The 25,052-nt window shown below is 54.2% G+C and overlaps 1 protein-coding gene across 7 annotated transcripts in view; it reads right to left on the bottom strand.

Moving 5' to 3' along the window:
* Nucleotides 1-25,052, bottom strand: part of PCBP3 (poly(rC) binding protein 3) — a 55,163-nt gene that overhangs the window by 17,354 nt on the left and 12,757 nt on the right. For all 7 annotated transcript variants that reach the window (XM_075755796.1, XM_075755797.1, XM_075755800.1 and 4 more), the window contains exons 4-10: nt 24,379-24,484; nt 5,356-5,427; nt 5,042-5,065; nt 4,021-4,053; nt 3,260-3,376; nt 2,723-2,854; nt 2,276-2,404 (exon numbers count right to left, since the gene is read on the bottom strand). In XM_075755796.1, coding sequence (XP_075611911.1) covers nt 2,276-2,404; nt 2,723-2,854; nt 3,260-3,376; nt 4,021-4,053; nt 5,042-5,065; nt 5,356-5,427; nt 24,379-24,444 — 573 coding nt within the window. In that variant the 5' untranslated portion in view covers nt 24,445-24,484. The remainder of the gene's footprint in view (nt 1-2,275; nt 2,405-2,722; nt 2,855-3,259; nt 3,377-4,020; nt 4,054-5,041; nt 5,066-5,355; nt 5,428-24,378; nt 24,485-25,052) is intronic.

Genomic DNA, 25,052 nt, shown 5'->3' with positions numbered 1-25,052 from the left:
GGGCTTTCTGTGCAGCCCGAGAGCTCTTGCACATCCACAGTGTGCCCCAGCGTCATACCAGCCCCGCTGAGCAGCAGGAGCCGTGCACGCCGTCGTCAGCACGGGCATCAGCAGGAGCGAGCAGCCCGTCTGAGCGACCCGGAGCGATGCTTAAGCTCTTTGGCCCCTCTCATCTTCCTTGCTGCTGGAACAGGGTCACCTTCAGGACTTGGTTTGGTCTATCGCCATCCAAGCTGGGATGTGGCTGGCCACACAGTGGATGCTGCAAGGCACCGTCGTTGGGGTCAAAACCTCCCATGTCCCGGTGGGACAAGTGGCAGTGACCACTTTGGCCAGGGTGCTGAGCTCTGGAGGAGCCAGTGGCCAGAAACCCCTCTCAGATGGCAACACCAGCGTTTCCAAAGACCTCATCCTGGAGCTGGATGGTCGCAGCAGTCCGTGTGAGCAGCCAGCCAGACGCCAGCAGCAGAGGCACCGTACGCACTGCCAGCCCTCCTCCTGCAGCAGCGGGACCAGGACATCTCACTCCTCCCTGCTGTGGCCTGACCGGTACCTGGGTAGGTCCGAGCAGAAGCTGTAGTGATGCACATCAAGCTGTAGCAACGCATCCCACTGCACGGGATCTCCTCACCCCAGTTATCTCTATTGTTTTTTTCTTGAGCATAACTAACAGCCCAGAGAAGAAATTTTGGAGATTTCTAGAGATCAGAAGAGATTTCAGAAAAAAGCCTCCTGGTTCTACCCGAAGTGAAATGACCCAGTTGCTGCTATGTAAAGACAGGCAATATAAATTATGCTATCTCATGGAAAATTCTTCATTTTTTCTGTACATTCTTCTAGATGTCCCCTTGCAGCCAAGTGGCATATCCAAATCCTCCTGCTAAGCCCAGGTCTGCAGGAAAGCTGTACGATCAAAGCACAGCCTCTATAATCACAAACCTGCTTTTTCTTTTATTGCATTACAAATCCTGGAAGGGATGGACTAGGAATTCTGTGGTAAGATAATTTAAGACTCAAAGATTATAAAGAGCATCTCTGCAAACTGTTAAAGTCAGGGGACTTTCCAGATTTCGGACTGCAAGAAAACTCACGGGTTTTTTTCTCTTTCCCATTGCTGAGCCCTGCAGAGGAGCAGCACCCCTTGCTTTGGTCGGTGAGAACAGCAGCCACAAAAGACTTTATAACAGACCTGCAAGCATCACCTCGGGTCCATCTCTGCTGCAGTCCAGAGCATAACCTGGGGTCACTAAATCTGCGCTCCTCTGGCAGCGCGACGTACCCGCCTCAGCATCGCAACCAGCCGCGGTCAGTGACATGGTTCGTGGCAATTCCTCCTTGGCTGTACTGCTGCCAAACTGAAGTCGCTTACATTTGGTTTTGCTTCACCTCCACCAAGCCCTGGCATCCTCCTCTGAAGCTCTTGCAGCGGCGAGCGCACTCCTCCCTGCCACGAAAGGGCAGCGGTGTGTGGGGCGTGCAGCGTGGCAGAGGGGCCTGACATGGGTCCGTGCCTCTGGGAGGCAGCAGGAGCAGAGGGTGTCACTGTCCTGTGTCCTGTTTCCTCCTGGAGCTTCTCCCATTGGAGGCGGCAGATGTGGACGTGGGGCACGTGGCTGTGGTAATCCCTGGCAATAACCCATCGGTACAGCGGAGTATCTCCATTACAGAGATCTTCAAGCTCTGCTCATCAGCATTTCTCCCAGAAACCGGCACCCTGGACACATGCCTGTGCACCCTACAGGCCCTGCTCTCCACCAGCCATCCTCACTGCCTTTCCTGCTGGGCCTCGCTGGAGCCTGCCTTTGTGCTCCCAGCCCCGGCTCCCCCAGTGTGGGGGACGCACTGGCCTCCTGCCCCAGCCGTGGTCCTCACGGGGCATCGTGAGCCCCATTGCAGAGGAGGTCAGGAGCTTGGTGGAGTGGCTGCAGCCCCCGTCCCCTTCCCAGGGCACCGTTGCCGCTGCTAGGACACCAGGCTACGGCTGTCCCAGCCTGCCAGGGCTCCTCCGGCACCCCCCTCTCCCTGTGCTACGACACAAACCATCTCCTTTGGGGCGTCTGACCAGACAGGTTTCCAGTGTGGGACTCTAGAAACAACAGGTGATGGTGGGGAAAACACACTGGGTGGGTTTCAAACAGAGGTACCAGGAAATGAGAGTGGTCCGACAACGCGTGGTGAAAGGTACGAGAGACACGCTCCACAGCTCCCAGCGCTGTCGTGGTGCCAGCTGGGTTTTTTTTCCTATGTACTTTACCCCCTCGGTTACAGACTGTACCTCCAGCATCACCACACAGATCTGTTTGACACACTGGATAATTGCGTCGGGTGTCCCCGAGATTGTCACCGCCCGCTCCGTGGAGTTGGGCAGCATGTCCCCCGCCACTTGAACCTGAGCACCTGTTGACTGGAGACAGAAAGAGAGAGGAGGAGAAATCCCAGAGCTGAATGCCTTTCCTTGCAGCCAGCTCCAGCTCCGAGGCTGTGCGCCTCCCGAGAGCTGCGCTGCCCCGCACGATGCGGCACCCTGCCTGCGTCCACAGGAGCACGCCGGCAAGGTCCCGTGGGATGCCGCTCCTACACCGGCAGGACCACCCTGGGAAGCAACGTGGTGCGTGACGCTAGCAGCACAAGGATCCCCCTTTCCAAGGCAGCTCCTCCTTGGTCGCAGATCAGCTCCACGGAGCTGCGATTACATGCAATAACGAAATCAAGTCTGACTTACCTCCCTGATTTCCTTGATCTTGGAGCCTCCTTTGCCGATCAGCGAGCCGCACTGACTAGCCGGCACGACCAGTCTCAGTGTCACCGGAGGTTTGCTGGTAGCAGTGCTGTTGCTCATTGAGTTGGTTATGTCCTTGGGATGGAAGAGTGCAACGTGTCAGCCCCTGGTACCCGCCCAGATGCCTGCCACCCAGGCCAACCCACGTGCCCCAGGCCAGAAAAGAGGGGTCACATCCCCCAGACTGCGGCTGGTCTCTGTCTGCCGCTGCACCAAGGCGCATCCCTGCAGCCAGCTAACTGCGAGAGCTCTGGGAGAGTTCACTGAAGCACAGTTCTTGCCTAGTTGGAGATGTCAGGAAGGTTTTGTGCCGAGGTCGGGTACCAGTTAAGCAAGTCCAGCCAGGCACGCGTGGGTTGGAGGTACCCCTTGCCCCAGCAGTGGGCAAGCCGGAGCTCTGCTTGGCTGGTGGGCCACCGAGGGTCTGGATGCAGAGCCTTTTACTCTGCCCTCCTGGGGAAATGGGCTCGTGTTGCTCACCTCCTCAAATTTGTAGGCGATCATGGCGAAAGCCTTGAAGATGGCATCGGTGGGGCCGGTGATGGTCACGATTCGCTCTGGGCAGTTTCCCTCCGAGATGTTGATCCTTGCCCCACTCTGGAAAGAGAAGGGCAGCCCTGGAACAGCCACAGCCAAGCCACCCAACTTCCTCTGGGCCAGGTCCTGTCCCAGCCCGGTCCCTCGTCATCCTCTGTGCCAGCCTCTCGACGTCCCACCTAACCTTAAAAACTCCCATCCCTGCACCCTGCGGTGCTTCCAGCTCTGCTTTACCCTGACCCTCAGAAAGGGCTTCCATGCATCCGCTGTGGGGCTTTTACTGCAAAGCAAACCTAGCGATCAAGGCGGGACCAGTTTGTGGGATCACTGCTTGCAAAAAGAGGAGTCTTGCTTACTGATCTGGTAATTCCTTGGTAGCTGCAGGCACAAAGACCTTGGACAAACTCAAGCATCTTACGAGCGACTTAATTTCAATGTTTCATTAGGAACAAATTCTTGGCTCTGGAAAATGCCCATTAAATGTGATAGGAGTTTGTCTGAGTACAGAGTGAGAAGACTGCACCGAAGAGCTCTGGGCACAGCCGGCTTGCGTGTCCTGGCCCCGGGAGTCGCTGCACGTATCGCACGGGGCAACGTGCAGCGCTGGGTGCTGTGCTGCACGCTGCCAGGCAGGACAGCCCGACGGCCCTTCCCGCTCCTCTCCCATCCTCCCACAAATCCATCCACAGAGCAGGGCTGCTCACCTCCTCGCGCATCTTCTTCACGGTCTCTCCTTTCTGAAACAAGAAGCAGAAACGCAGGCTATTACTAAGAACTCAAGACTTCCACCTTCAAAACGACCCCTCCGCACACGCATCTCCCCAGTACGTGGCAAAGCATAGCCAGACGTTTGGGCAGCTCGGCGATGCCCGGCCCTCCATCCCCACGCCATGGGCAGCTGAAGAGCAGCCGGAGGGCGTAAGCCGTCGTAGCCCTGCTCCCCGCGTCTGTAGGACACGACAGACAAACCAGCTATGTGATTGCGGCTTCCACCTCCATTTCTATCTTTCCCATTAGGAGGGAAACCGCACGGGAAAAGCTCAGGAACTGATCAGATGTTGAGACAAGAGTGATTTTGAAGGGCAGTTATCTAGTATCTATACAGAGATCTAATATCTTTATATTCTGATATAAAGCAGGAACAACTGTGCATCTTTCCAGGGCTGGACAGGCTGATGGAAAAATAAGGTGCAAGTATATAGGAGAAGGTGTTCGTGCTGCAAATCTTTGCTACCACAAACCTGCCTTTTAAAACCCCCCCAAACCCCAATCCTGTGGAGCCAGGACCTTCCAAACCACCATGGCAAGCACCAGGGAGCAGAGCACCTCGTGAAGCTTTTCTGCTCAAGCTAAACGGTGTCCTGTGGCCTCAGAGAAAAGTGCTGCAGGATTTAAATGGGTCTGCATGACATTTTTTAATCTCTCTTAGCAAATCTATTTGATTAAAATTTCAGGACAGCACGATCATAAACACCTACTGGTCACCCCAGTGAAGCAGCTGGGAATGGCACTAGATAAGTTTGGTGAGGTTTTTTTTTTTAGGGGAATGGTCTTTGATCCCTCTGTGGGTCTCTCAACATTTCTGTCTCACAAATGTGGCAACAGGCTCACGCGCACCGAACATTTAAGGATGTTGCAGGGAAGAGGTGACTGGCATCCACCACACCACAGGCGGCAAACGGGAGAGACAATAGCATTAAATACATGTTTAAAAGTCATCCTTACCTTTCCAATGATGCTTCCGACTTCCTACAGAAAAAAAACCCAAACAAACACAAAGGAATCAAGATTACCAAACATGAAGATAATCCAGCCCAAGCCCATAACGAACCCAAGACGTGGGGCACCCTGTCCCCAGCAGAAGGACAGGGCCGGGGCAGGCTGGAGAGGGGCCAGGAGCACCATGCCACCATGCCACCCTCCCCATCGCAGGAGGAACCCTGCTCCCGGCACCGCGGGGCTGGCCAGACCCGGGCACAGCCGGAGCGGAGGCGGGAAGTGGAGCTGCGAGGAACCCCCCATTGCCGGGAGCCCCTTACCTTGCCGTGCATCAGCAGCCGGATGGTGAGGGTGACGTTCAGGCCGCCTTCGGAGACCTTCGACTCCATTTCCTACCGAGGGACGGGAGACGTGCGTTAGCTGGGAGGGCAGCCCCGGCACAGAACGAGACAGCACCGCGGCCGTATCACCTAGGGGCAGAGAGGGGGAAAGGTTTTATCTCAAAACAAGCCGGTTCCTCGACATGGGATGGACCCTGCAGAGCCTGGGCAAGCCACAGCTGGAGCAGTTGCAGGGAGATGTCGCGGGCTGAGCGCCTTAGTGGGTGCCGCTGGGGCTGGGCATGAGCCTGGGAAACAGCCCGCAGCTCTGCCGTGGCTTCGCCACTGCCTTGATGCAAAAGCCATCGCGGGAGCACAGACCGAAGCGTCTGAGGTGGCACAGCCAGAGGGCTAGCCCCCGTCCATGTCAGCCGAAAAGCAGCTGCACCGAGCGGAGCACGTGGGCAGGAGCAGGGAGTTGGTGGAGCAGCCTGGCCAAAGACCGATGGCTGAAATGGGACTTTAAAAGACGCAGGGCACCTATCGAGCAAACCAAAATTCAACATTCGAAGTGCAAACGGGCACTGAGAAAATCAAAAGCCAATTTTTCAGGAAATATCGGGAAATATCTATCTGAGCCCAGGAGCATGGAGCGGGAAGGACAGAGCTGGTGTCCCAGCTCTGCGTTTTCATCCTGACCCGCGAGCACTCTAGCCGGGCACTGCGTCGCAGGACCACGCCATTTCCAGCCGTTCATGCTTTGCACGTACATAATGAACCCTCTGCAAGCTTTCCCGGTCCTGTTCCTTTCCCTTCCCATTCTCTCTCCTCCTCTGCCCTCTAGAGGGAAAAACACCACAGATATTTTGAAGGCAAGGGAGAAAAATCCCAGAACAGCAATAAATCCTTCCTTTTCTTTCCTGACGCCTCCTCAGTAGCATCTCTGTGCGAGGACCACGCACGTGAAATGTCTCCACAGCCTCCTGCATGGGGAGAGCGGTCCTGTCTCGGAGGGAGGTGCCAGCATCCTTCTACGTGCAATGCCGAGAGATTTTTTTTTTTATTTAATCCCTCAGTACATATCAGATGGGAGGTTTTTCATCCTGGTCACGAGCATCTGGCATTTTCCCTTGCTCAGGTGGGGACTTATGTGACCAAAAAATGGGAGGTACACCAGTTCTCAAGTATTACTCTAATGCAGAGAGGCAGTTGGGATGAATAAACATGCAGAAATGCACAAATCACAGCCGGGAAACGGGTTTGGTGTAAAACCTCTTCCAAGAGGTGATTATGAAACCCAAAATGGATAAAACCCGCATGGTTAGCAGGGAGATGCTGCTCCCACCAAGCTAACAGGAGACCACCTCACTGGGAATGAGGTTTCTTACAACTTACTTGCAAATGTTGATCTTGAGCCTGACGGATGTTACAAATGAAAAAAATCAAAATCCCTGCAGGAATGATAAGAAATGAAATGTGTTGAAGATGTCAAGCCAAAAGGCACTGTTAAGGGGGAGAATACTTCAGAGGAAGAAGGTGACAATGTTGAGGACCAGAGTAATGGAAATGGGCTGACACACGATAGCACAAGATGCAAGATCAGGCACTTCCAAGACTGAGCCCGCTGCAGGGAAACAAGGAAGGAAAATAAAGACCTGGTTGTGTTGGTTAACCCCGTGATGGTTTCTCTGCCTGGGAAGCAATGTGCTGACAAGCCTGAATGGGCAGATTCGTGGAGGTCAGCATTGCTGGTGCCTGCACCAAAGAGGTGTCCCCGCCGCACGGGGGGACAGCCGTCCCCGGGGATGTCCCATCCCAGGAGCAATCTAGCCGTGCCGCAGGGAAAGCAAGCAAGCCACGACGATGCTGCAGCTACCCATGAGGCTGGTGCGTGCTGAGGCAGCGGTACAGCTCCCCTTCCTGGCAGATGAGTCCTCTAACGGCAGAGCCAGAGGAAGGCGGAGGCTGTTCACAACCGGTGGTCAAGGTGTATGCACCGGCGGTGGCTCCCATGGCTTGCCAAGGCAATATTTGCAAAGCCGTCTTGCCCCGCACATCGCCCCGAGGGCTTTCTCTTGCAAGCCGCCCAACCGCGGTGGCCGGGGCAGCTACAGCCCAGGGTGCCATCCCTACGGCTGGGAGCTGCCAGGCGAGCGTGGCACCCGGGGCAGGCTGGGCTCTGCCGCCGGGGCGATGGACCCCAGAGCCCAGCTGGGTGGCCGAGGTACTCTGAACCCTGGCACGTCCTTGGGGGAGAGCCGGCAGTCTCAGTGAGGTGGATCACAACTTGACTTCTAAGGACCGGCCAAATTCACCGTTTTGCTTTCAGCAAATGTCCTACATGCGCTGCAGGAGGGGTCTGCCATCCCCGGCTCCACATCCCTCACAGGAGGAACCCTGCATCGGGCCGTTATGTAAATGTTTCCAATTGATTGAAAAAGTGGGTCATGTGTTAGCCAAACGCTCCTGGCTTTAAGATTTATCAGCATTATTAAATTAAACACGCTTCATGCTCCAGTGAGCGGGAAAGCTACATTGGCCTTTTCTTAATCATACTAGTGAAAGGTAAGTCTTTTATAGGGGGTTCCTAATCTCAGTGGAAACGCTGGGAACAATAGAGCCAAGGCATGCACCCCGGGCGCGTGCCTCCCCCCACAGCCCTCGTTCTTCACGGACAAAAGCCTGGGAAAAATTATCCCCCAAACGCCATTTTGAGCATTTCGAAGCATTCCCTGCCTGCAGAGAGACCCATCTCAGAGCCTTCCTCTTCACCGTCCTATTCTGCCCAGCTCACGGCAGCTCTGAAATGGCTTCTTTGTCCATCTACTTGAAAGCCCTGAGGACACCATTACATCCAGTCCAGCGGATAGAGCAGATCCAGAGCCCGACTCCAACCCAGTGCAAAGCGGGTGCAGCCTGCAGAGGTCAAAGACGCCGCGTTAGGAGACAGAAGCGTCGAGTTTGGCCCCAAAATGGAAGTTGTGCAGCAAGCCAAGCTGCCAACCATCGTGCCTGGACAACCGCAGGAGAAGGACGACCACAGAAGGAGGACCGGAGCAGCATCCTCCCACGCGTGGCCATCACGGGGAGCAGCCAAATGTCTTTGGACCGCAGCGAGGGGAGTTCTGCAGAGTGGGGAGCACGGTGCCCAGCGCTCGGTACCCCAAAACAGCCGGGGAACATCTTTCCAAAGGAGGATCCTGTTGCAGAGTAAATAAACCTGCTGCCTGCTGGGAGAATGCTCGGAGGAGGTATCGTCGGTACTCAGAGCAATTTGGTTTTTCCCTCTTCCTTGGTTTTGAGATTAAATATATTAAATTCCGAGAAAATTCCTTAATCTATCAGGAATTCCCTGTGTCTGAAAAAGAAGCTCAGGCACCAGTGACCAAGGAGAAGAAGGAGAAGAGGAAGGAAAATGGAAACCCAGAACAGCAGAAAGACTCCTGTTCCCCACATGCAAACACACACACTCTGATTTTTCTCCTTTCCAGTTTTTTAGAGGTTGGAGCAATTGCCTAAGCTGATGCTCTTGCCTTTACGCTTGCTGATACCTCACAAATACTGACACTCTCCTAAAAGTTGAGCAAAATCTTCTCATTAGGGGAATTCTGAACACTGTGTATTAAATTAATTAAATACCGTGATCATCTCCCAGATGGGAGACAGCACGTGAATAGGGGGAGACCGAGCTCTGGGCCAGACTTAGCTCTCCAGCCTGGATTCTAAGTGGGAGGTGGAAAAGCGGATGCTGGGATCCTGCAGCCTCCTCCGGACAGGGGAGAGCAGGGGCTCGGGCAGAGCCAATGTCGCTGCAGGGACCGGGAGACACGGCTGGCTCCGCACTTGCCGATGCCAGCCCTCCTCCTCCTCCTTCTCCTCCTCCCATGCACCCAATCGGGCTCCCCGGGCACGTTAGCCACGCGCGAGCGAGTCCTGCGGCGCAGCTCCAGCAAACACTGCCTACGCCTGCTCTGCAGATGCCCCGCGGAGAGCTGAGGCATCTGCTGCCCGTACTGGGGGGGGCAGCTCCCCAGAGATGGTCCCCGCCGCCCCGGGACGTGGCAGCAGCCGCCAGCGTTTTGGAGAAGGTGGTTGAGGGTCTCATAAATGAGCTCCATCACAAAATTGCTCCTCTTGCTTCGGCACTAGCATTGCTACTGCCTGCAGACCCCAACTACAGGGGGAGGGTCTCTCCTATCTGCACTAACGTCACCCTGGTGCCTCTGGGATGGACGGTTCTGCCAGAAGGTAGATGCACAAGGCAGAGTTTCTTTGGTAGATCTCGTCACGGAATACTCTCATAAGCATTACAGAGATCAAATTTCATGGCTTTATCTAGGTATTTGTTTTGAGGGACAGCAATGTTTTGTTGAAGCTGTCCAAAAACAAACAGAGAGGACAACTCAGTGCAAAAACGTCCCACAACCCGCCCCCTCCCTGAAAGGTTTGGATGGAAAGTTCACAGGCACTGCCAAGCAAACTCAAAAAAGAAAGTGTCTGGCACCCCCCTTGTCCATCACACGGCCTCTAAAAAAAATCACGCTTTCTTGACAGGTTTGGTCAGTGAAGGCTGACACAACCCAACATCTTGTAGTCTTGTTGACCGAGAGCCCTTGCCAGCCTGTGCGGGTGAAGAGCAGGGTGGCCAGGGCACCGCTTTGTCTGGGGACGCTGTGCCACCTGCCCAGAGGACCAGCCCCGAGCGTCTTGGAGGTTGCTCAATGGCAATGCCACCCTGAAAAACATCCAAGACGCTTCCCAGGCTCTTTGGTGTTTCAGGAGCCCCACCAGCAGAAAGCCAGGTGTTAGAGGACCACAAAGCTCCAGTGTCCTTCAGCACGCCGCAACATGCTATGGCACGGCCCAGATTTCCAGTGTGGTTGGCAGACTTTCATGTTGGGGATTAACATCTTGGCCAGAAAGTCCATCACTCAAGACAACGTTTTCCACTGCGAGGGAGATGTTTAAACATCTCCGACCCCTCAATACCTCCTTCACAAAAACTCAGGCCAGCATTTTCTGACCCTTTGAAAATGAAAGATGTGCTAAATGTAGAGAAAAGCTGGTGAAACCAGGAAAGAAGCTGCTTTTCCGACATTTTAGGCTTTCTAGCTTGCTTTCCCAAGGAGCACTGCTTGCCCACCCGCATAAGCAGGAGCTTTCTCCCCACTCATCTCCTGGCAGCCTGATCCTGCCATTAAGACCTAATCCGGCGATTTTCAGCGTCGCGTTTTAGCAGCTGGGAAGCACCGCGGTGCAGCCAGCTCAGGATTATGACGACAACGCAGTCTGGCCAGGTCAGGATGGGGGTGGAAGGAGAGAGGAGAAAAAAACCCCAAAGTCAAGCATTCCCTTAAACCCAGGCTCCAAACAGAGACGCATCAGCCACCGGCAGACTTCGGCTGTCAGAAGATGAAGGTGTGAGAGGACAGTAGCACCATCTACACGAATGACACCAAATGCTGTTTTGCAATAAAGCTGCATTTCCAGCTGCTGCTATTTTCCACAAACTGTAGTCATTTTGGTTGACCTTTCTTCTGCTCACTCTCCAGCTCCAGTGGAAATTTTTTAGAAATCTCAAATCAAAAAAAAAAACCCAACCCAAAACAAAAAAAGATGCCTCCATGCTGCCCTGGTACATCAGCCAGCAATGTATCCCTGCTTCTCGCCTGCCCTTGATTTTTCCAAGTGTCACAGGAGACAAATATCCCTGGTCTTGCCCTCACAGCAGGCATCTCTGGAGGCTTCATTCTTGGTCACCTGTTCCCACTCCCCTGCTCTCCTCTGGGTGAGATGTCTCCGCTCACGGCCCAGGATGTCACTCATTGGCTCCTGATGACCAGTTATAACCCACCTTCTCCTCCTTGCCCGTGTGCCCCAGAGGGCTCTTCCAGTCTCGCCCACCTCTACACCAGTTACCCCAATTACTATTGCAGGGGTGCAAATGCACCTTCCTTGGGACTCTGCTCCCTCCTTTCCCCTCTGTGCGCCGGTGGCTCTTCTGCCTACAAATTCAGTGCCAGGACCACCAGAACAACCTCCTGCTGCCTTGCTTGCTACCTCCATGCTTCAGGTGGCCTTCTAATGCCTGCTTCTCCCACCAACCTCTTTGCTGGCTGCAACTCTTGGGAGCTCTTCTCTATTTCTAAACAATCATTTCCTACCACCCTTCATGTCAACATGGCTTTCTGCCTGGATCCTTTGCCCTCTAGAGACCAGGGTTGGTTTTTTACACTGGGAGAGATATTGGCTCTAGATATTGGTATTAGCCAGAGTTCAGGAGCAACTGGTACGATGGCCCATAGCTCCAGCCCTGTCACACCGCTATGGGCTCAGCCGCATCGCAGCCAAATGCACACCTCTGCCCTCAGGCCAGCCCGAAGCTGTGCTCAGCTTGCTCTCCCCTCCAGGGAATTCCCTGCTGCTTTCCTGGGTTTCTACTTCATCTGGTGCACCCACAAGCTGGATTCTAGATGTGAGGCAGAAATCCTTCCCTGTGAGGGTGCTGAGGCCCTGGCACAGGTTGCCCAGAGAAGCTGTGGCTGCCCCTGGCTCCCTGGCAGTGTTCAAGGCCAGGTTGGATGGGGCTTTGGGCAACCTGGGCTAGTGGAGGGTGTCCCTGCCCATGGCAGGGGGTGGGACTGGATGGGCTGTGAGGTCCCTTCCAACCCAAACCAGTCTGGGATTCTGTGATTCTATGATTCTGTGATTCTAGGATTCTATGACATCAGGCTGTGCATCCTGCTTTGGGTGTCAACTGTAGCAGCTTCATTTGCCTCTGCTGAACCCACCTTACCTTCGTAGGTTTTCAGTGGGGTTTCACGCATTTCAGAGTGATTTCTGAGCTGATTGATAAACCAAGAGGAACAGAAATGCAGCACCACATACCCCCGGCACAGACCTGTCCCAGAGGGTGAGGAAAGCTGGCAAGTCTCTACAACGAAGAGTAGAACAACCCCCTGGCTCCAGCCTGTGGACACCGTAAACCCAGGGAGGGATGTCTGGTAAGAGTCTCTGCTCACCCGCTGAGCACCGTGCAGTTCATTGCAACCTACCGCACCACAGCAGTTAACCAAGACCAGCCGCAGCCGCCCACAGAAGTGCAACCCTGGCACGGCTGGTGCACGGATGCGCAATCACGCGTGAAATCAGAATCGGGCCCCGCGTGTCAGACGGTGTTAGCCTCCACGGTCGCTAAGGCAAGCCCAGTCTGAGGAGAACGACCGGTTTTGTCGCAATGGCGGTGCCATTATTGCAATCTTTTGTGTGAAGCACAAAGACCGATGAAAGTCTTGCACGCAATAAATTCATCCCACGCGTCGGGCCAGCAGGACGACAGCACCTACCTCTTGCCCCAGTGCATCTGCAGGAGATGTAAAACTTGGGAGGCGTATGCTAATTACCAGGTTTAGGGGAAATTTAGGAAGCTGTACCCGAGGTACGTATCTGCGGAGATCTATAGGATGCAGAATTTCCATTCATTCACCTGAGCTGCGTTGCAAGCAGAGGTTGGACACACAACAGAGAGGGAAATTCAATTTAGTGCAGCCCAGAAAACCCTTCTGAGCTGGTATCAGGGCTCATTGATTGTGGGACCTTGAGCAAAATCAGTGAGTTGAACCTGTTAAACCACTGTCTTGACAAGCTGAGATAACACTGCTTGGAATAATAGGTCTTTGCTGAATTTTTTAAATTTTGTAGTGAATTAAAGCTGCTTTTGGAAGGCTGGGGTGAGTGGGTGGGTAGCTACTTTAATTCAGCCACTTTCAATTCACCCTGTTAGTCACTTTTGGAGCAATTTGCCAATAAAAACAGTATTTTCAGTGAATGTCAAACTGCTTAAGAACATCAGAAATTTTGCCCCACGAGGTGATGAGAGCCAATGCTCCCTGCACTGCTCCGTTGGGTCCATTACAACCCAGTGACCAAGAGCATCCTCATATGTCCATGAGCCTTTAGCAAGTGCCGGGTGGACTCAAGACTCTGCGTGCTGAGAAAAATACCATTTCCTGGGATAATAAGGTCCCTCTGTCTCCTTGATCACAGCTTTTTTCTCTATCAGCAGATTAAAGAACAGATTAAAACCACCCATTAAAGTCTTTTCTGGAAATACTGGCTGTCCCTCTGTGCCCAGTCCGACTTTTTGGAGAGGCTGGGAGCGAGTGCCCCGGAGGAGCTGCTGATGGACCAGCAAGGACCAAGCGTTGGCTCAGTCCCTGCTCAGCGCAGATGGCCTGGTCGCCCCTGGAAGGCAGAGTGCTGCATTGCACCCCCAGCCTGCACCCTGCCGCAGGGCTCAGCGCTGCAGAGACAGAAACAAATCCCAGAGCTTTCATGAGTTAGCTGAAACAACACCGCCTGGCACTGCGGAGGCCAGGAAGATGACTACCCCCGTGCCACGCTCCCCGTCTGCATGGTGGGACAGACGAAACAGCACTGGCAATGCCGCAGAGGGCGGCTGGACCGAGCTGCTGGGGAATAAATTCATGTGACATGAAGGGAGCCAGGGCAGCTCACCCAGCAGTTCTGCAAGCACCGGCAACAAACACCCCTGGGATGAGCCTTCATGGAGCGGGGAAATGCCCCAATGGGCTGTCCATACTGTCCTACCTGGCATTGTCCTGAAAGAGCCAGGGAAGCTTGGGGCGTATGAAACCATTTGAAGATGGCTGGGAAATGCTCTAACCCCCCCCCCCAAACATTTATCAGCAGCGCTCCTGTTAAACTGCCAAGCGACAACCTGAGTTGGGGAAGCCAATATATGGGAGAGCAGAGCGAGAAGCCAAAACTGCTTGGCAAAAGGGAGAAAATAAGTCACAGTTCAGCAAGGCTGAAGGGGACACGGCCAGGACAGCTGACCCAAACTAGCCAAAGGGATATGCCATACCATATGACATCATGCTTTGGATATAAAGGGAGAGCTGGCCGGGGATGGCTGGGCATCGGGCTCCAGGCGGTGACCAAACTGCATGGTGTATCACCCGCTTTGTATGTTCTTTTATTAGTATTGTTCCTTTGCTGTCCTATTAAACCATCCTTATCCCAATTCGTGAGTTTTACCTTTTTCTTCTGATTCTCCTCCCCATCCCACCGGAGGGGGGAGGAGTGAGCGAGCGGCCCCGTGGTGCTCAGCTGCCGGCTGGGGCTGAGCCATGCCAAAGGCAAAGTACTGAGCTTGGCTGTGTGCAGTTAAGTGCACAGAAACAGAGGAAGAGCTCCCCATCCACCCAAAGAGGGCTGGGAGCAATTTCCTGCAATTTCAGGATCTGCAGAAGGAGACCAAGAATGACATGGTGGGTCTTCACCGGAGATCCTGCAAGCAGAGAGCAACCCCAGATCCCTGGGGCCAGCAAACACGGCCCGGGGGAACGGCTGGAGGAACCAAGGGCTGCAGGATGTGGGGGGGAGACAGGGCAATGGTCTTGAGTGAGGGGCTTCACTGCAGTGAAGAAGATCCAGGTCAGGCGCTGGACAAGAGCTTCCCCAGAGCTGTGTGCTGCCAGTGACAATGTCATTCTGCCAGTCACCGTTGTTTAAATCTTACAAATATTTGCACATTTGCAAGTAAAGCTCATCTCTGTTGGACAACTGCACTTATAACCTTGACATTGCGCTATGCCCAAGGTCAGTCATGCTTCAGGCATGCTCCCTATTCAGCCTCTTCTTCCCCAGCCAGAGGCTAAGGAACAGGAGCCAGGAGATGCTGCCTCGCACCAGGAGATGCCTTGACAGATGCCCCGGGGATGCTTTGCTGGGGCCGTGCATCAGCTCTGAAGGACCCGTGTCTTGCCCGAAGGATGCCAGTGCAGCCTGCTTTGGAAACCTTCTGGAGATGGAGGGCTGTGACAATCAGATAGCAGTCCCCCAGTGTGCCAGTTTTTCCATGCCATTTTTCAGGGAAAGGACTAAGGACACCCAAAAAAGGATGCTCATGGCCATACGTCCGTACCATAAAGGGGGAGAGACCCCAGGGAGCTGTGTGGTTCTCAGAGGACAAGCGGCTTGTCCTCCAGCAGCCTGGAAATGAGGGCACCGCTCTGCAAAGAGCTCCAGCCACACTCCTGGCTTTCTTTTAACTGGGGGGGGCTGCGGAGAGGATAACACCTCCGAGGCCTCGGGAAAGCAGAAAGCAACAGGCACGTTTATCCCGCTGCTGTGCCAGCCTCGGCACAGCCTTACCCACAGCCTGGAGGGGGTCACTCAGTCCTCACCCCAAATGGCTGAACGGACTTCACCAGCACAAGACTTTTGCCCGTGCTGTTTGTGTGCCGCTGCTGCGCAGACGCGTGTGTGGCCGCAGCACCCGCAGAGCGGGCACCAACCCCCCCACCACTATTTTTCTTGATCCAGCCAGCAGGGACGTGGGCTCCTGTCCCCTAACCCCTCTCCCCACCTTGGCCCGTCGTGCTGCATGCCCTTTGGGGCACCCCAGAGAGCTGGGGCTGGGGGGCAGCTGCTTCCAGTGCGTCCTCCAAAACAGATGAGGATGCAGCCAGGAGCATCTCCTTGCAGCTTGGAGCAGCAGGCATCCCACGGCCCCCCATCCGCACCCCCCCGCCCCCATTCCCCTCCACCAGAGCCTGCTGACTGCCCTGGCTTTAATCCCGCAGGCAGCATCATCCCAGTAATTTCCCTCCATTTTCAATCTACTGATCTGGGGGGAGTCCACAAATCCCTTCATTCCGAGAGCGAAGCAATCTACTGCCTCATCCCATCCCATCTCCATTTCTCTCTCTAATCCCTGGAAACAGGGACGGGGCTGCCCTGGAGGGGTCTGTCCAGGCGCTGGCGGACAGACAGACGGACCGACCGAGAGCACACGGGGGCAAACAGGAGGTGCCAGGTCAGGATGGGCAAGGAGTGTGTTATTTTGACCACACTCGGTCTCTACAAAAACCAACTGATTTAGCTGATGATTTATTTAATTAAAAATTAAAAAAAGAAAGAAACGTAGATGGCAGCCCAATGCCAGGCTGTGCGGGATAAAAGATGAGGGGTTCAGGGCTACTCTCGTGAATGCCACTGAATTTCTCAAAGCACCTGGGGCAGGTCCTAGGGAACAGGCAGCTCTTCCCATTTCTGCAGCCCCAGGCTGGGGACATAAGGCACAGACTGGGTACAGCATCATTCTGCTGGTCCCCTCCACATTTAGGAAAATGTGTGGGGACCAAGCGAGACCAAGGGGGAGAGGCACAAGCAGCCTGGCCCCCCCCCCAATCCCAGCTCCTCCAGGTTCAGGGCTGGATCCAGTGCTCTGCCTGTGCCTCCACCAGCCTAAACCCCTGACTTTCACTCCAGCCAGAGATGCTCTTTGGGAACGGGAGGCTGATGGGAGACATGGGAAGGGAGACCCTCGGGGTCTCTCCCTGCCCTGGAGAAGCAACTTGGCACCGCTCGGTCAGGACCGAGCGGATGGGCCGGGATGCAGCACTAACCCCATCCTTCCTTTTTCAAGCATCCGTTTGCACAAGGCTGGGGAAGACGGTGGCGAGTCCATGCTCAGTGGCCTCCACAGGGCCACGTCCCACCTGGCGCTGCCCCCAGCCAAAAGCACCGTGAGGAAGGAGGACGTAGGGGCGGCGTCTGACAAACCTGTCCAGCAGCCATGCTGGCGGTGGAGCCGGGCTGCACGGCCCCCGTCCTGCGCTCGGTGGTGGCGGCTCTGCCCGGGTTCGGCCAGCGAGGAGGAGGAGGAGGAGGAGGACGGGGGCCCTCGGCGGCTGGGGGTGGATCGCTGCCGCGCTGCGCTCAGACCCTGACAGCAGGCTCCAAAACTGTCACTCCTGATCTGTTTTCACTTCAGCTAAACCTCAACCCTGATTAAAATCAAGGAGAGCCGCCTTCTCCTCTATCCTTCTCCCCGTGGTAGGTCCTCTGTAACCTCGGGTCTAAACACTGAGCAAAACGCACCAGCGAGGGAATCGGTGAATTTGCTTGGCTGGGAACTGGGGCTGCTGGGGAAGGGGGCACAACCACCCCTGTCCCTAAACCCAGCCCTGGCCACGAGGGCACGGTCACTGCAGCAGTTCTATCCCCACGGGGCTGCGGGTCTCCGCCGAAATCCAGGGTGGCATGTGCCACCGACACCCTGAGATGCCTCCGCCACGGGCGGGTAGTACCCCGGCAGCTCCGGCGGACGGTGCGTCCGTGGGGCAGAGTGGGTGCGGTGTTGGCAGGGTGTGCTGCACTGGCACCCGCTGCACGCTACCAGCTCATTTAGCAAAGCCTGAATAAAATAAAGATGTTAAACCAGATATACAAGTGTGCGCAATCGCAGCACCAGGACGGATGCTGAAAAAAACCCTCGCTAACAGGGATGCAGGAACGGGGGGTCCACGCCAGAGATGCCACCCCGTGCAGCACGTCCCGCCGCTGGGAAAGCATCCTCTGCTTCATCAAAAGCAGGCACGTCGCTTCGCAACGGATCGGAGATGAAGCCGGCGGGATGGAGCTCATCCCTGGGTGCTGGGCATGAGCCCCGCTGCTGTGGGGAGCCGTGCCGGCCAGCGCCGTGCCGCCAGCGAGGAGCACGCTCCCCTCGCCACACAGACAGTGCCCATTTCCCGAGCGGGTATGCGACTTGGAGGGGAAAAAAAATAATCATCGCCTGAGAAAAGCAGTCCCGGGACCACGAACCCACGGAGGGTAAAGAGCATCGTTGGCAGTCACCCAGAAGAGCATCCTGCAAGGTGGCGAGCATCTCCCTGTGCCTGGGACCCCTCCGCTTCCACCTCAAATCGGTGCTGGCCACCACGGAGGTGCTTCACTAGGTCCGTTCTACACAACCCACGCCATCAATTCTGACAGCATTCGTATTTTCTGACCCTTTGCACTAAAATCCCACAGCTTCTCCGATGCATTTTGAAGGCAGAATTTGCACCTATTGCAATACGAACATTGAAATCGCCTAAAAAGGGTTTTTTTTTCCCCTCTTGGTCTTCATCAGTAGCCTTTTTTCCCCCATCCCCAAATGATTGGTTTTCTTCAGAAAGAAATGTCTTCTTAATTCAGCAAGATTAAAAGAACATTTTTTACAGTTATTTCTCAGGAAGAATTTAAAATTTGGGTTTGTATCCGAGAATACAAAACACGTTTGTATAAACTAATCCATAAAAGACGGGGAAACTCTGAGATTAAAAGCTTCAGAAATATTACTGAATTATTTTGGAATTCCATATTAAAAGCAAAACCCCAGATATTAGGAAAAACTGCTGTTTCTCAGGGTTTGGTTTCTGTATCAAAATGCAGGCAAGCATCTGTCTCTACATCTGTCAAAACAAAGGTCAATCATTTTATGGAAACTTAAACACAACGCCCTTCATCCACTGTTTCTGGTTTATTTTTAAGCTGGATGTGACTTCCGACTAATAGAATAAGATTTTCTAATACGGTTCACATTAAAATTACATTATCCCAGAAAACTCAGGTTACAAGAAAAATACATCCAAGAACATTTTCCCTTTATAATAAGAAGATGATATTTTGGCATTGATTTCAACAGCATTTAAGTCCTCCGTAACCTTCGCAACTAATATTTCACTTTTCTACTTATAAAAGCAATGGTGCAACCAAAGAAAATGCAACAGAAACGCGACGGTATCAGAAAGAATTTAGCCACCCTGAGTAAATTGGGTATCTGAAGGTGAATTGGAAAGAAAACAAAGCGAGCCTCATAATAAAAGGTATTTCTCTCTACAAATCAAATTTCCCCAGTGTCAGGAAAAAAAAAATCATGGCAATAGAACCAAAAGGTAAAAATTAAATCAAACAGGGTTGGGGGTTTAATTTGGTTGCCAGACCAAGATGTGATCAACATCTATGTTATTTTAGTAATAAATTCTTTAAGGGAATTTGATTTGTGCTGTTCCCATATACATAAACAACACTGCCCAAAGCCTGCACTGTAAATCACGCAAATTAGGAATGGCTGAATATTCTGGTTAACGCAGACACGGACGCTGCCCTACCCGGAGATATGATCTTTAGCATTAGCCGCAAGACGGGTAAAACTGAATTTTAGCAAAATAAAGCACCACACTACAACAGAGAACGACAAATTTACTGAACAATTTTGCAAAAATATTTTGCAGGACAATTTTGCAATTTTTTTGCAAAATTTTTTATAGGAGTGACTTGAGGAACAGCCGTTAACTCAAGCTAACCCCTTGCTCATGCACTTAATTCTCCCATAATCCCACCACCCTCCAACGCAGACTTAAATTTCCTCTACAAGAGATTCACTTAAGATGGCTCTTAAGCATTCAAAGCTCTTTTAACCCGTACTGGAGCCCCAAACCCGACTCATTTCATGATTCTTCCCTGATTTTCACCCTCAGGAAAAGTTGCACGCGGCAGGTGGTCTTCCACCACCACAACCTTTTAAATCTCCTTACCTTCCCCAAAGAGCCTCTTTAAGTGCCGATTTGGCGTGAGGGGGGTCCGGACAGATGGCCAGTCTTTTCACGTTTGGAAAGGATGAAAAATGCTACAGGGGGAAAAAAATCCCAGTGATTTTTTTTGCCGTACGGCGCAGAGGGCTCAGAACCTCATTGGCCATGGGAGAGCCACCACGTGGCATGGGATGAAGAGCACGTGACCCGTTTTCGCCCAAATCCCTCGGTTTGCTGGAAAGGGGGATGCACCCAACGCTGATGTTCTTGTCATTTCAGTAGGCTGCTTTGATTTTTTTTTTTTTTTCCCTTTTTGATTTTTTTAAAGGCCACTGAGCAAATCAGGTTGCCTCAAGGCGATGAAGGCAAACCAGCCAACGCTTTCAACATGAAGGAGAAAGGCGCTCGGGTACGAGACGAGCGTACATTCCTGCCCGTGTGAATGTGGAAATTTGGAGATGCTTTACCAGCAGAGCGGTGCCCACTCACCCGCTCCGGGGACGGAGCCTCCGGGAGGGAGAGGAGGGCGTACAGCAGCACACATTTGGCTGCTGGTGGTGGGCTGTGCTCCACCATCCACCTCAGAGGAAGGCAGCAGCGGAGGGAAGGACCAGGTTGGAACCCTGCCTGCAGACCCCAGGTCATCCCTGAGCCTCGGGGGGAAGGGGATGTGTCACTAACTGCTCCATCACTAAAAAAAGATTATCTCACGCCCCACATTGCTCCTGACCCACCCCCAAGGATGATCCCGTCTGCCACCACCCTCCCACCTAATGCACGGTGGTTGCACCAACCAAGTGCTCCAAGAGACAAGTCTCCTGCTCTGGAGGTGGAGGGTCTGCTGAAACAGCTTTCTTGGAAGAAGGACCAAGCGCAGCGGAGGGAACATGGGCATCGCCCGCTCCACCGCCCCACGGCCACACCAGGCTCAAAGGGCGTTGAGTTCAAAGTGTCCCCCCACAGACACTCACCCAACCTAAAACGCAGCACATGCTGGGGACATTCTGCCCCAGAAGGGTCCCCAAGGCCCCGTGGAGCAAGGCAAGCCAAGCCACAGCTCCCAGCACAGACTGGCTTTGGCTGATGCTGAGGGTCCCTCCTGCCCCAGCTCTGTGTTTGCAGCAGCACTGAGCCACCACATCCCAGCCAGCCGTGGTCCACAGCCCAAGCAGCTCCTTGCCGTCCCTCGGACACCGCAGATACCAGCCATCAGTGTCAAGACACTCAATTTGGGGGAGGGAAAAAGACTTTCTGGAGCCCAAGACCTGCTCTTGTTTTTCCCATCAAAGCTCAAGCTCAGAGGTCACGCCACTCAGAAGCCGCATTTTTCTGGCAACGCGAGTCTCCACCTCAGCCGTGCCATCCTGTCGTGCCAGCGATACGCCTGTTCATCACCCCTGCCAACGGAAAGTCCCAGGTGAACCTACCGCTGGCATCTGCCCTTGAATTTCAGTGACGTTACTTCTGCAGAGCAGCTGCCCCCAGCCACCCTATCACCCAAGGGCTCGAGCCCTTCTTATCTATGGGTAACACCTAAGGCTCCTCCAGCAACCAGCTGAGCTGGGCTCTGGTGAGAAAGCACAGCTCTGGCCACCTTCATGGCATCACCACCACGGCCCGGTGCTGGTCGTCCATCCCCCCCATGCGGCTCTGCGCGGGGACGGGTGGCTTCAGGAGCACAGCCCCTACCTCCAGCTCCTTCCCAAGGCCGGACTGTCTCACCATGCTGTTATCAAAGACACAAGTCCAGCCCTAAAATACCCGAAACGGTGCAGAGAAGTGCAGGGTTTCACCTGAAATCCTCTCTGGCTTGGAGGGTGACACTTCTCCAGCCACCAGCCAGACGATGGGACATTTTATTCTGACAAATACAAGCTGAGGGAGAAACCTGCCGTACTCAGATGCAAACAAGGGACACGGCCAAAAGCACTCGGCTCGCTGCTTCCCCCTCCCGCGTTTCGCCAAGGCTGACGTGCAGAGAGAGAGAAGAACCCCCCACAGCTCCCATCCCCGCAGCTCCCCCTGCACCGCCCTGCCCCAGCGATGCCCAGCTCAATCTGCCCGAGTAATCTTCTGAATAATTATATAATAGAGGGGCAGGCGGAGAAATAATTTTAGGCCGTTCTGTTGATAGAAAGCAAGCTGGATTAAAAGATCAGAACAAGCAATACTTGGATTAAAATGGTTTGTTATTTTCAGCTGCGGAAAAAATCTGTGGCTAAAGCACAGAAGACGTTGAGGGAAGGTGCATCGTCTTTCTTTCCCCCCCAAAAAAACCAGCTTTCTGCCCATTAGCCAAGGCAAATTCTAGGTTTCCAACCTATGCTCAGGTTTTGTTTCCCAACGGATGAAAGAAATACAATTTGCCAGTTCGTATGGCATTTTATCTAAAGACTTAAGAGCAGGGCGGAGATGCTTCAAGTTACATTTTGCCGAGTCCGAATTAAACGCCATCAACGCATCGCCGCTTGTTAAGACATTGGACCCCCTGAGTCACGACAATCGGCGTGTGGCTCGGCAGACAACTTCGCTACCTACGAGAAGCGGGGCAGCTCTCTGCAGGCGGCTATATGGCGTGTTCCCCCCTGGCCCCCAGCATGGTTGAGGACATGGGGTGCTGTGCCGGGCCCCGCTCTGACTGATGGCTTTGGAAAGGCGTGAAGGGGAGGCAGGAAAAAAATGATGAGAAAGGGAGCGGGCGGCAGGGGCTGAGCTCTCCGCAGGGCACGGCACTCATCAGCCGCGTCCCAGATCGATGCCACTAGCTTTGCTCGTTCACCTTCAAGTTCAGATTAAGCAGAAGGGTCAAACTGGGAAATCGTTTGCAGTTGGTGGGCACGTCCCCCTCGCCACCCCACAGCCTCATGTCACACCGTGGCACGGATGTTTCCCACCCGGGCACCCTGCCTGACTCATGGTATCTCCACCAACTACTTGCTGCATCACTTGGATGCGAGATGGAGCAGCAGCAATTTCCCAGCACTCCAAAACCAGAGTCCTCTTCCATGTGTCCCTCGCACCTGCAGTTTTTCTATAAAATAGTCACGGCACTACACGCACAGGATCAGCTCTGAGTTCAAAGGATGAGATCCCACGGGACAGGAGGTCCAAGGCACAGCCTTGAAGGAGGCTTAGCATTTAAAAAGAAAACGCCGCCTTGCTTTGTGGTTTGAGCCAGAAGCTGCTGGCTGGCACAGAGCTGGGCACCGGGCTCGTCTCCTGCCTGCGGATGGGGGAGAGGGGCCAGGCATAGGCCTGGGAGAAGGGATGGGACGTTGGACAGGGAGCACGGGAAGGCGGAAAAACAAGGTCGGAGACATTCCTGGGGGAAGGTGGGAGCTGAGGGATGTCGAGATGTTCATCCAAAGGATGCTTTACTGACAGAAAAGTGTTGTCGCTAAAGCCAGAGAATAAAAGACCCTTGCTGGACAGATTGGGGTCATGAGCACTTGGGCGAGGACAGTTTGGGGACTTGGTCCCAGGCTGGACACTCTGTCCCCCCCAGCAGGGTGATGCCCTGGTTTCCGTGGAGCTGGCTATGGGGAGCCCGTCCCCGAGCCCTGCTGTGGTCAAGAGATGCCAGCAAGCAGGAAGAGGCAGAGCCCTCCCACGATGTGCTCCCAAGTGCCTCCTCTCTTCAGCTCGTGGTCTCCAAGCTACCAGCAGGAAAGCCAAAGCTGCCCTCCACCTCCCAAGTCCCCTCTGTAGATGGACGTGTTTGTAAGCGGCTCCCCATGGCACACAGGAGCCGCAGATGGGGACAGCAGAGACCTCACTCAGCTCAAGACCAGGCACAACCGGTACCCACCACGTCACCAGTGACCTTGGACAAGCCTCCTCGCAGATTTTTGGGCAAGTTCTACCCTTGGTGCCCCATTACTGGGTGACCTGCAGCTCCTCTGAGAAACCCTCCATCCCCTTATCCAGAACGCACCATCTTGTCACAGGTACAGGGTGTTGCTCTGGCCAGTCTCTCCCAGGGTTTTAGGTGCAGAAAACAAGGATTAGTGACACTTTTAAAAGGAAAGGGAGAGAAAAGAGGTGGATTTGTCTGTCGCTACAACATTTCTGCTTTATGGAGCTGTCTGCTCACTCAGAGACGTGCGTCCTCCTCTTTGCTAATGGAAAATGTTGCCCCGCCGTCCATTTGCGATAGTCAATGCCTGGGACAACGCGATGGCCCCAGGCCAAAGCAGATCTATTTTAGTAACAAAAGCGGAGTGGATGATGAAAATGACCCTGTCCATGCACTTCCCAGCTTAGCTCTTTAGCTGGTTTTAATGGACTCCTGTGACCAACGTGGCGGAAAGCGGGCGGCTGAGTGCAGCAAGGGTAGGACAGGAGACCTGCACGGATGCAGGACAGCGCCAGCTCCTTCGCAGAGAGAGGCCCCGGCAGCAAAACGCGCCTCTGACAGAAGCCCTGGCAGCAGGATCGCACTGCGCAGGGAGCAAAACCCCCTTCCCTTTTTTGCCCATGCTGCAGCATCGCCCCTCACGTGGAGCCGTGTCCCCGCAGTGCAGCAGTACCTCTGTCTGCAGAACCCATCTGGTTTTATAGCCAAAGGGAGACCACGGTGCAGCTGCAAAGACCCCCCAGAATTTGGAAAGGGACTGAGCTTGCCTTACCTTACCCTGCACGCTGGCCTCGAGCTCCAGAGCGATTCCTCGGAGGGTCCGGTTGCACCAGAAAAGGACATGCTGAGCGCAGGGTGGGAACCGGGGATCCGCGGCACGAGCCTGCAGACCGGGACACGGCAGAGGTTAGGCACAGCACGGAGGAAGGACACCTGATGGCTGCTTACCATCCAGGAAAAGCAAATTTCAGAGAGAAATAAAACATGGTTTGGGTTGGCGGAGGATAAAACAATCAGGAGCAGCACCTCCAGGTTGTTTATGGGGCAGGCAGCAAAGCTCTGTCTATACCTTTCTCTACATTCATGGAGTCATGGAATGGTTTGGGTCGGAAGGGACCTCACAGCCCATCCAGTCCCACCCCCTGCCACGGGCAGGGACACCCTCCACTAGCCCAGGTTGCCCAAAGCCCCATCCAACCTGGCCTTCAACACTGCCAGGGAGCCAGGGGCAGCCACAGCTTCTCTGGGCAACCTGTGCCAGGGCCTCAGCACCCTCACAGGGAAGGATTTCTGCCTCACATCCCATCTCCATCTCCCCTCCTGCAGCTTCAGGCCATTCCCCTTGTCCTGTCACTCCCTGCCCTTGTCACCAGCCCCTCTCCAGCTTACTTGGAGCCCCTTTCAGGGACTGGATGACATCAGCTGCCCTTCCCTTACCCACCAATGCTGTA

The sequence above is a fragment of the Balearica regulorum genome, chromosome 6, assembly GCF_011004875.1.
Source record: "Balearica regulorum gibbericeps isolate bBalReg1 chromosome 6, bBalReg1.pri, whole genome shotgun sequence".
Lineage (NCBI taxonomy): Eukaryota > Metazoa > Chordata > Aves > Gruiformes > Gruidae > Balearica > Balearica regulorum.
The sequence above is the reverse complement of the archived record's forward strand: the minus strand, read 5'-3'. Positions and strand labels throughout refer to the sequence as shown.